General features: G+C 33.1%; 1 protein-coding gene across 1 annotated transcript in view; it reads left to right on the forward strand.

Annotated features, from left to right (window-relative positions):
- Positions 1–4,883: 4,883 nt before the first annotated feature.
- The window catches only part of LOC117174472, an 18,071-nt gene continuing 10,727 nt past the window's right edge, over positions 4,884–12,227 (forward strand). The window contains exons 1-2 of the mRNA XM_033363625.1: positions 4,884–4,981; positions 11,033–11,079. Coding sequence (XP_033219516.1) covers positions 4,948–4,981; positions 11,033–11,079 — 81 coding nt within the window. The 5' untranslated portion in view covers positions 4,884–4,947. The remainder of the gene's footprint in view (positions 4,982–11,032; positions 11,080–12,227) is intronic.

Raw genomic sequence — 12,227 nt, forward strand, 5'->3', positions numbered from 1 at the left:
GGGAGCTCTTCTTAATATTTTGACACCAAAATCATGTCGATACACCTTACCGACTGCGAGTAAAGCCACCCACGCTTTAACTTGACAGACTGTATATACATAGATATAAGGTACATATACATAACATATGCACTCGTATACTTACGAGTTTTACAATGTTGTCTTCATATTACTTCAATCAAGCAGAAAATGTTACACAAGCATCTTTAATTCAACACTTCTATCCAACAAGCTTTACATTTTCATAAGTTGCTTTTAATTATTATTAATATACATAGCCCCGACTAAATTGTATATTTTCACGAAAGAGTTTGTAGCTATCCATTATCGAATTTATAGACCTTTTCTACGAATCTTTAGTGTATTACTTTTCTCTAATTCCATTTGTGAAATTTCCCTAGTAATTAGTGTAATTGCACTAATAAATAGATTTGCATAATGTACTCTGTAAAGAAAGTTGGTGTAAATTTACGTCCTGCGAAGATGGAAATTATTCGATCGAAGTGACAGTCGCCACCGGCGACATATAGCCAGCGCAGCGTCTTTTGTTTTGATGTGATTTTTCCTCTCTCTTACAGTATTATATAAAACTGTTGTATTAGTAGCGGAGGCCTGCAGAATTCTCATGAAAGGGATCCAAGTCAACTTCTTTGATCTTGTGGAGGGTAGCGGCCGATTGTAGTGCTGATCCTGCAGATCAACACCTCCCATAAATTGATTATATTTGAAGAAAGCATTCGGAAAATTCACTTTTTTTTGCATGTTCATTTTTCACGTAACATTTCATAGGCATTTTCGAGGAGAAGTGTGTGTTTGAAGCTTGTTTAGCACCTGAATAACAACGCGACTTCCCATTGCAATTTTGCCCAATTTCGATCCTTTATCCGAATTTTTGCCACAGTAGACGTCAAAATAATAAAGGTATCCATTTACGCTGCAAATTTCCTATATTTTGAGGACAAACTTAATGGATTTCGATTTTATGAATTGCTTGATTGATAGTTTCCAAAAAACTTTAGTATCATCTCATGCACTAACAGAGAAAAAACCATATGTAAGAATGTTGTTCCTAAAAATATCTAAAGTTTTTCTTACCTTCCATATCTTACCCTCATAATCTCTGACTTCCCCCAAAGCATATTTCAATTTTGATTTGATGACCATAAATTTATTTCGGCTCATAGGTTTTATAGTGGCTTCTGATCTTAACAGTGGATTGTTTGGTCAATAATCTCTTTGTGAAGGTAATTTATTTATTGACGATATAATAATTATTACTATGAAAACTCTAAAATCTTTGTCAGTGAGAAGATAACCCTTTATTTATTTCGAATATTTCGACAACAGATTTTTGCATGATAAATAACTTATCCTTTTCAGACCATAATATTTCATTAGATAGATTATCTTCCTAGACATTTGCAACCAGAAGATACTCAAAGTTATGATCATTTTCCAATTTTTTTGGGGTTGTATTATAACTATTATATATTTTCGAATACGACAGTGTAGGAAAATTAGAACCTGAAGATTCTTCTAAATCTTCATCGATTTCTGAACTGTCATTAGAGTCGTCACTTTTTGAATTCGAATGCCAAGCACTACTATCCGAGTCTTAATGTGTTTTGACCCCATTATCAGAAATTTCAGAATCTTCTTCTGATTCTTCATAATCTATGGTTGAATTTTATATCTTAGACATGTTTTATGTACTTATAGAAAAAAATGTCTTGCGAAAATTTAGAATCTGCACTCCCAGAAATTCCCGACTCACTTTAGGTGCTTAGATGAAAAGAATTTTCAACGATATATGGTGAATACCATGCGACTTCCGATATTTATCCCTAAAACTATCAATAATGGGTAAATATTATTTTATCACTTTATCATAAGCATTGTCTTTAGTATGCCAAAGTATAAAAGCTGCTTTTATTGATTTTTAGAATTCAATTCATTTGCAATTTTTTGGCAGTGAAAATAGTATTTTTGAGAAACTGTCGATTTTCACACCTTTGGGCTATATTATGAGCTAGTAACAAAATTTAACCTTACTTAACAAAAGAAAATATGTTTTCTATTACCTGTGACATTTTTTCCTCCATTTTCATCTGTTTTTAAAAGCCAAAACAACTTTTTTTGCAAAAAATCCGTAAAATAGCGGTTTTTCGTAAATATGTTACTTTACAGGTGGTCTTAAAACCTCTTGATGATGAAACATGAATTTTTATGTATACCTTTATTATTTGGGCATTTTTTGGGTCAGATTCTAAATGAGCACACTTCAAAATACCCGCCCACAAATTTTTAGATCTTTTCAAGCATAAATAACAGAGTTGTCCGTGCTTGAATTTGACGGACAAAGGCGGACAAATTGGGTCAATGAGGATTCAGTGAAAAAGATTATGAATCTGGGCGTCGCGTTGCTTGCAGTGCTAAACCGGAGATTTCCATTTTGAATAGTTTTTGTTTGTCAACTTCAAGCATGGACAACTTTGAAGGTATGCTGATTCCACTTTGCGAAGCTAGGTTTTGAGGTATACGTATGATTAAAATTACCAGGGGTGGGATTCCGATGCCCACTAATACAGTTTGTCGAATCTCTTTTTCTAACGTATGGACGTTTAGAATGTTTATTATATTTTTCAAGGCATTATTTAGTGCCAAAAAAAGGTTTAGTGCTGGAGTTACAATTGAAATTTTGCATATTTTGTTGGCGAGAAGTTCAAATCGAGGTTCTGTTACTTTCATTTGAATAAAATTTTTTTTTAATTCATGAAATTAAACTTATTATTATGAATAATAATGTTAAAATAGTATCATAATGAACTCTGCACCTTATTTAATGATACTTGTGATGTCATCGGCGCTTTAACTTCTTTCAATCGACCTACGGATCAATGGGCCAAATTACTTGTCTTTATGACAGCTCAACAGTTGGATGCAACTACTCGCATGGCCTGGTAGGACCAACTGGGACCTTCGGATAATCAGCCTACTTTTGTTTCGCTCAACCAATTTCTGATAGGCAACGTCAGCACGTTGGAAGCCGTGGAGAACGTGGAGAGCGTGGCTTCAATTTAGATTGGTTCATCTTCTACCAAAGACACTATTCGCGTTCAAAAGGTTAAGAGGGGTGGTGAGACGACTCACTCTCACAATGCTGCAATCAGAGAATTGTCGTGCTCCTTATGTACAAGTGAGCATTCTATCTATCATTTTTGTCCACATTTTCGAAGCAAAGAGGTCAAACAGAGGAAAAAACATGTAAGAAAGCACAATCTGTGTTACGACTGTCTAGGTAAAACACATAGTGCGCAGTTGTCTCTCTGTGGGGCGGTGCCAGATCTGCAATGGAATGCACCACATGATGCTGCATTCACCTCCCTCAGACAATAGATCACAACTGGTTCCTCAGAAACGGCCTCCCTTCCACTTGAACTTACCAACTTTTCCACTCTCAACCCCCTCAGTAAAACTTTTTTTAATTCTTTGCCCAACTCTACAGATTCTGGCAGTGCTTACAATACAGAATAATCCATGCGGCTGGGGGGACCTGCCCCACTGGCTACTGCTCTTGTTGACACTGAAGCTTCAGATGGAAGTCGACATCGAACTCAAATACTACAGGACCAAGGGGCTCGGCATCTTTCATATCGGAGTAACTTGTCCCGAGATTGACGCTGACCCGAGAACACGCTATCGTCTCGGTGCCCAGTGTAGGCAATCTAAAAACAAAACTAACTAGAAGACTGTACAGTAAAAAAAGTTTCAAAATGATACCGAAATTAATATCTTTTTGATACGCAACAAAAATGATACCGAAATCAAGAGCACTTTGGTCGACCGAACGAACGATAGCTCTTTGTCGTTTCTCATCGTGCAGTGTACTTGACAAGTTAAAAAATTAATCAAATCTGATATTTAAAAATATCACCTATTAAGTATTGTTGTTAATTGCGTGCGATTAGGTACAATTTTTAGGTTTTGTCGTTCGGAAATAGGCGCTAGAAATTAGTGGCTATTTTGTTTAGTCTGAAAAATGAATAAAAAAATAAAATTAATTCCACCCGAATGGGTAGATCATTATGGTCTCGAAGTCAAATGATCGCTGAAGCAAAATGCTCTGCAAAAAAATGGATTCTTTTTTTTACTGTGCAATGAGAATGTGCCAGGGATTTTTTTTTTGGTCAAAAATGAAGTTAAATTTTGTGTGTTCGGAAAATCCAAAAAGTTTCTGGATGTTTTTCAAAAAATAGTATTTTAAGAATTTACCTTACTGGTAAATAACTTTAAAAATAGATCCGGTGAAGCATGTGTTAATTTAGATGCTTTATAATCTATATGTTGGGCTATCTGAAATAATCAACATATTGCACGAAACAAAACTTCAGAAAAGACAGTTCGAGTTGAAGCAAAATATTTGCCTTCAGTCGTAGGCACCGTACTTCACAGTGTTGACATTTCCTGAGTAATATGACATTAATCGAGATCGCAAGGTAGACCTGTTTAAATCATTCATAAAGTTTTAACATGCTTTTCAGATACAGGGTGAATATTATTATACTACTGAAAAATAATTAAAAAATAACTTGTTTAATTCAAAATAATTGTATCTACGTACAAAATCTGTTTAATCAGAAAAATAGAACGAACTCTATCGCAACAGACATGATAAAGTGTTCTATTAAGATTTCATGTTTTTCTCCTAAACTGTTTTGTGTTTGCAAGGAACAAATGATCTCACATTGCGAGATCTTGATATTACTTGCTGTGTCAAAAAACCTGAGAAATGCGTTCGTCACGTATAAATCAACACTTCATTATATATAAGGCAACTATAACGAGGACAGTCAGCTTTCTGCAGATACCAGTATCTTACCCAACTTGGTTCTTTTTTTAGAGAAAACTTTGATTGGAAAAATATTACCTTGATGTTCAGTTTGAAAGATGACGGGAAAACTGACGTACGCTTTCTTACTGAGTAAGTAATTATATATACAAACGAAAAACATACCGAGCTTCAAAATGTAGCCCAGAAACTAAAATTTTCATTTCTTCGAAAAAAATAAATTTATCTTAATTCATATGAATAATGAAATCAATTCTTCCAACTGAGGTAATATACTTTGCATTTAAAAATAACAATACTATTGCATACAGGAAATGGGATCTAACTAATTTCTCTAATACTAAGATCCCTTTCTCATGACGCACATTTTGATTGCGTTTTTGGAAAATTAAACAAATTTTTCTGTTTATCCTGTTTTGGATAGTGTATTGATTCCGCATCCTTTTTTGAAAGTAAGTACAGAAAAATCTGAGTTTAAGCAAACCCCTTTTATGTGATATTTTGACATACCTCATTAGTGATGATTTAAATTTTTTTTTGTTACATTCTCATTATAATGTTATAAGGGTATAATGGTATATTCATAAGTAGTTTTATATGAAAACTGACTATCCCAGATATCTTCAAATCTTTATGTTTCGAGAACCCCTTAATCCGAAAAATAAAACTGTTTCACGATGCTATCTGAAAGTCTGTCGCTGTTGCCGTTTTCATATGAATTACCGAATAACTATAAAAAAAAAAAACTAATCTGATTCGGTTGTGCTTCGGTACACGTTTTTAAAGACCTAACAGAAAGATCTAGTTTGTTTATCAGCATTTTTTGACTGAAGGCTCTGATTTTAACTACCAAAAAAGATCATGACAAATAAGAGACTCCAGTTTCCGATAAAACTATGCAAAATACGAAAAAATATTAATTGACAAAGATTATGCACTAGTTTGGGCCGAAAAGATGATAATGACAAACATTTCATTTTTAAAAAAATACGATAACACATTTTTAAGTCGTGTATTTGCATGGAAATTAATATCTTTAATTTAAGGGCCGTACTTAAATTACGTATAACGAGATATAGATTCTTTCCAAGACCCCTCCGGCTCCCTGCATCCAACCGAAAATAAATATTTCTACCTCCCCCCCCCCCACCACCACTATACGAATTTATGATTTTCAGAAATAATGCGATATGAGACTTGAAACAAATTGATATTTTTCGTATTTAAAATGATGCGTTCTTTGCACGGTGAAAAAATTATTCTAGAAGCTCCATTATTTTTCCTTGAGCATTTTCTAATTTTTTCTGACCACTAACATTTAAATACCAGCATTTTGATTTTATAATATTTTTAACATAGGATCTTTTATAAACGGAATAAAACGATTGGGTGGAGTTACGAAAAGAGTTTAACTCCGATTAATTTGAAACTCCGTATACCTATGTATTTTGACGCGCTGATCACGAATATGATAGTGAAAATACCCGAGAATTTCCTTTTTCATAGTGAAAACCATGAGAAACCCATAAACATAAAGTTTTTTACGTTTATCTCAAAGAATATTGAAAATTTATGAAAAAGATTCAAATAAAAGTTGTAGATCCTTTAAAAATACATATTTTATGTTGAATCCGTTTTTACCCTACGATTGACAGTTTTCGAGAAACTAAGGTAAATGTCGGTACGAAGTGCAGAGTTGCTTAGGTCATACACGATACCCTTTCCAACATGCCATGGGGGACGGGAAGGCACCCCTGTGATTGGATAGACGATTTTCAACTAAAAACGATGAATGTTAACAATAAATAGAATGAAATTTCTTTTAAGTGAGAAAAATATGTTTTCAACCAAATAAAATAAATTTTTAAAGAAATGTTACATATTCTACCAACTACAAAGATGGATTTACTGTTTCTATCAGAAAAATTGAGTCCCTATATAAAATAATTTCAAAAGAAAATATAGTGTTGGTCAAACGAGAAAATAAATAAAAGCAAATGTAATTTATTTTATGTACATATATCTGTCAGATATAATAACCTATTATTTTATTCAACTCGCTTTGAAATTGTTTTATACTCTTGTTACTCTCGTATTTTAAATTGTTTACATTTCTAATTTCAGAAAACAAAAACAAGGAAGGTGAATGTGCGTTTTACCTGTCTTACACATATGTACAGAAACAAATCAATTTGTGTGTTCAGCCTACTTTTAAGTTGCAAGACATTTATTGCTATCTCATTTATTTGAACAAAGTTAAATCTCTTAGGCAATCTGGTTCTTTCTTTCAGCTTGTCGATTTCTCATGTTTTCAAATTTTACAGCCTATTTTTAAATCAATATTTACATCCTTCAAGAAATTCACATATTTTTACAAAATTAGTATTTATTGGTTCATAGTCATTTATCGTTTGTTGAGAAATGATTCTTGTCAAAATTCAATGAAATCAATTTGATCTGAATTACATGAAAATTATTGTTATTTTCATTTTTAGTTTGTCCGATTACTTTCCAATTTTTTTCTGACTTTGACCATTCGGAAACCGACTCAGTTGATCTTTTAGAAACGATACGCAGTCGAGATTTTTAATTTTTTGTTTATAACTAAAATTAATTTCATATTAACATGCAAAGTCACTAATAACATCAATATCTGGCAATATAATATAAAAAATTAAAATAAGAATTCTAGAAAATTAGATCAAGGTTGGAAACATACAATTTTTAGACAAAATTATCGACCAAATAAAAGGTTAAAATAATTCGCGCACAACTCATTTCTTTTCATACCTAACTCCTGTGGCTACCCAAAATTTATAAAACGCAAATTTCGCATCGTGTTTCACTACATTGATCTAAAGCGATTACTCAACAACAAGAAAAATAATTTAATATGAGATTTAATGTAAAACACATGCGAATAAATAAATCCTCAGAAGATACGACGCAATAATTAACATAAAAGGATATATAGAAAAAGTTTAAATAATTGAAAAATAAATCACGTTAAAAATTTCAAATATAAAATACAGACGAGTTTGTTCAATCAGAACATACATGATATGGAAAGCGAGTCGATTATGAAGCCAACGTGACGACCATGATAATATCCCATTCAACTAGATCATTACTGAATATCCTCAAACGATGTCTCAATTTCTATAGATGTGGTTGTAATGTAATTGAAATTGGGAGAATGCAGTCAAGATGTGGTTGACAATTCTCTCATTAGATTTACAACTGGTCTATTCCTCAAAATGGGTGACCAGATAATTTTTTCAGTCTCATAATCACCATTGACTGATAGTTGACTCTCACAGCCACTCCACTCATCACATGAAACAGTTCATACTGTGGAAGAGCTCAAGAGTCAACGAGACATGGCCCTATCAACAAATTTCACTGAATAGGCGGATTCCAAAAAGTGCAATTGATTTATGTAATCTGTGACTGATGCGCGTCCGTATCTTATACCGATCGGTCAAGATCTGCCAGCTTGCTCCTTTATCTCTGCTGGCCCCGGTGTCGTTTCCCTTCTTCGCTTGGTCACATGACGAATGTTTCCAATTATTGTCACTCAATCTCAGGGAAAAGTTTGCGCTTTCGCACAAGTTTGCGGGAAATCATACGATTGGTTCTTACCCAGTACTAACCTGAGACATTTTTATAATTCGCCTTGTAGAGGGAGATTTTAAAATTCAGTATGGTTGTCACAGTATCAGTGCTTATTTTTTATGTATTTTTATATAATCATATCTCGTCTAATGTGTCACGCTGAAGTAAGCAAATGTCAGTAAAACATGTTGAACCAGCAACAGAAAACACGAATAAAACTTTTTCTTTGCTGACTAATCTCATCCGAAATTGATTAAACTATTGCAAACAAATTAGAAGTTATTTAATACCACTTAGCAAAAAGCAACTGGCAGATGAGAATCGCTGTTTCTCCTGAATTTAATGAAGCTAAACGACGATAGATAGCACTGAAATCTTAATTCTCGCTACATTTCGAATGCAAATGGAGCGATTATAAGGCGAAAGATTACACAGTGAAGGTTAAAAATTGAAAATTATCTTCGATTATATTCCTGTGAAGCTCAACTGGCCAGGTTAATTTTTGGTACGAAATTCATCTAATAAAAAACTCTATTATTTGGTTGAAAAGTCATCTGTATATTTTGTAAAAAAATGGTCTTTTTTGGAAAAAAATTAATCTTATTGGTTAAACCTCATTTACCTCACGTACTTTAGTATACGTTATCATTCGACGGGGGGGGGGGGGGGGGGGGGGGGGGGGGGGGACAAAACACGGCCCGTCAATCCGTCAATTAAAGTCAATTTGTTTTTATTGAAGATATTTTTTGTGCTCTATGAGACAGTTGCAAAACGTGTAAAAATATTACTCGACACAAAATCATGCATTATATGTATTAAATGAAAAAAAAGAAAATGCAGTAAAATCGATTAATTTATTACATTTTTGGAAATACAATTTTAATTTTAGTGTGCGTAATATTGGCACAGTTTTTCTGTGGCACATTGAACATATAGCACATAGTTCCATTACAAGGCAGACCTTTGGATATTAATTATTTTTATTCAAATTTCTATTATGTAAGAAAAATATTAACTGTAAAATTAAAAAAATTAGTTGCGAAATCGTATTATTAGAATTTTTTCGAAAATATATAGTTTTTTTACCTTTGATACACGACAGGCCTTGTTTCACGACTAATCTCTGTCGATGGATGTTTCCGGGGAGAAATTCACCCATATTATTCCTAAGAAATTCCCTGATGCATGTTTTGTATTATATTAAAGACAATGTTTAAACAATGAATAATAAATTAATCATATTGAAAGAGTTAAAGTGAAAGGAATATTCTTGTCATCAACTACCTTACGGAATTTTAAATCGATTTCTTCCCGACGAAATCCGAAATATATTTATTGATTAAAAATTCATTTCTTACGGGCGCCCGCTAATATATTGATTTTTCGCCTACGATAACTTACGATGGCGCCCATACGTACTTTGAGGGAGTTTCCAGGTCAACTTATTTATATTAAAAGTATGACGCCATTTTAGTTTACAAACATTCAAGGAGCCAACTCATTTAATTTATTACAAAATCTCGACCAATTATCGGCTGTATTCAATTATTTTAGGAATCGCTAAGTTTAAACACAATTTTTTTTTATTAAAACAACTACTTATTAGTCAAAATTTTCTCTAAAACAAGTTATTAGCTTACATTTCAAGAGTTCGGATCAAAGGATATATTTAATTATTTTGTAAATTGTAAAATATTACTAGATTTTGCTATACTTTACTATAATAATAATTATTTCATTATGATTCTAGCATTTTCCGTAATTTTGTATGTTGTTATTATGAATTGCTTATTTGAATCAAGGCTTAAATCTTGGCGGCAAAATACTTGAAAACTTGCAGTCTGTGGTGTGTAAAGTTTTTCATTCTTGAAAAATAATAAGAAATAGGAAAAAAAACTATTGTTTGAACTCTTAGACAAAAGACAATATCCCCACTGTTCGGGCACATTCTTGCACCCAGAGTTGGATCCCTGGTCGCGCCCCTGGGTACCCAGTCCGCCACTGTTTACGCCCGCTAAATAAAACTTTACGCTGCTAAATTAAAACTTATATCCGATGGACAAGAATATATTTATTATTTAAAAAATTGCATCGCTGGACGCCACATTTTCCCTTATGCTAAGTACGCTATTTTCTCATTTAATTTATATTTTAAGATCGTTAAAAACGCAAAGCATTCTTTATCTTGATTCACATGCTTGTTACGTTGTGCTGAAAATAACAATTTTTTACTAGCATTCTTATGGATAAAATAAGATAAAAAATAATAAAAATAATTTTATCATTTTTATGTCCTCATTTTGCGTCTTTATATTTAATATTGTTATTTTTCATTTGTGCATATTATTACGATTACCAAATCGAAAATGACCAGTTTTGTCAAAAAATGGTACCGAAAAATTATGTAAGAATTTTGAAAAGCCGAAATTCATGTAAAAACTTTTCACAATATTTCGCGTCGTTTGGATATAAATTTTAATTCTCAATTATTGTCATAGCATTTTTAATTTATATGAAATTCAATTGAATATGAATGAATAAATGTGTCTACTATTTTTATTTTTATAGCAAGCGCAGTTATATTTACGGCCACCTTTGCGAACCCAAAAGCAAAAGTAAGTTGCATTTTAAATAACCAATTTGGTAAAATTCCTATGTTATGCAATATCATTATATTATTATATGTTCTTTACATTTCGGATATTAACTATTTTTTCCTTAACTTTGAAGTCCACTATTGAGTCAGGAGCGTATCAATATAAATATTCGCCCGTAGCTTTATTATTAAATTCTTATTATGAAAATAGAATGGAATGCCAGAGTATCTTAGTTGGTTTCCCTCATACGCATGCTTCGCGCGGGTCGAATTCATCTACATGAAACTAAAGTGAGACCCTTCAACAGCTTTTCCTTCTATAGCCATTCCGAGAATTGCCGCCGCGATGCGGGTAGGTGTAAAAGGAGCTGCGCGGACTGCGCGGTGTCTGCGATTGTCACTCATGCGTGAACCAACAAAAGCGGGGCGGGTTCTAACCAGTTTTTTTCAGCCAGCGTCTGCGTAAAAGTGGCACAATAGAAGAGTTTCACTATATTTTATTTGTAAATTAAGTTCAATAAAATACCATGAAATTAATGTTTATTATTATAACTCTAAAATTGCAGACTAAATCATTTTTCAACTTTAATAATTTATATGAAACTTATGTCAACTTTTTATAACTATACAACTTTTATTGCTCTTTTAATTCTTAATGGAAATATAGTGCATATATTTACTATATAAAATACGATCCAGCAAAAGCCTCATACACCCTAAAAACACGGAGTGACCCAAGGAATTCTGCATTTTTCCCGCAAGTGTTCTAGCATATTGTTGACACGCAGGGATGCTTTTTAGGCCATTAGCAAGAGAAAACTTGGCACCTCCAAGAGCGCCGATGATAAGGACAATTAGTTCAACGGAATATTCCGGGTACAATCGTTGCAACTCCCTTATAAGGTCTCGATACCTCTCTTTCTTTTCATTCTCCTTGGCTATGATGTTTTTGTTAGCTGGTGCCGAAAATTCGATAACGAACATGGTTCGCTTCTCGAAGTCAAGAAGAACCATGTCAGGCCTCGAGTGAGCAACAGAAACAATTGTCGAGAATATAAATAATAACTAGTGCCGCATTGTGCCTTTGAATGTAGGTCGTTCCCGCGTGTGTTGGACAACTAGATAGTATGTGAGCTAAATGCTCGGGGTGTGCATGGCACGCCCTGC

Source organism: Belonocnema kinseyi, chromosome 6 (assembly GCF_010883055.1).
Source record: "Belonocnema kinseyi isolate 2016_QV_RU_SX_M_011 chromosome 6, B_treatae_v1, whole genome shotgun sequence".
Lineage (NCBI taxonomy): Eukaryota > Metazoa > Arthropoda > Insecta > Hymenoptera > Cynipidae > Belonocnema > Belonocnema kinseyi.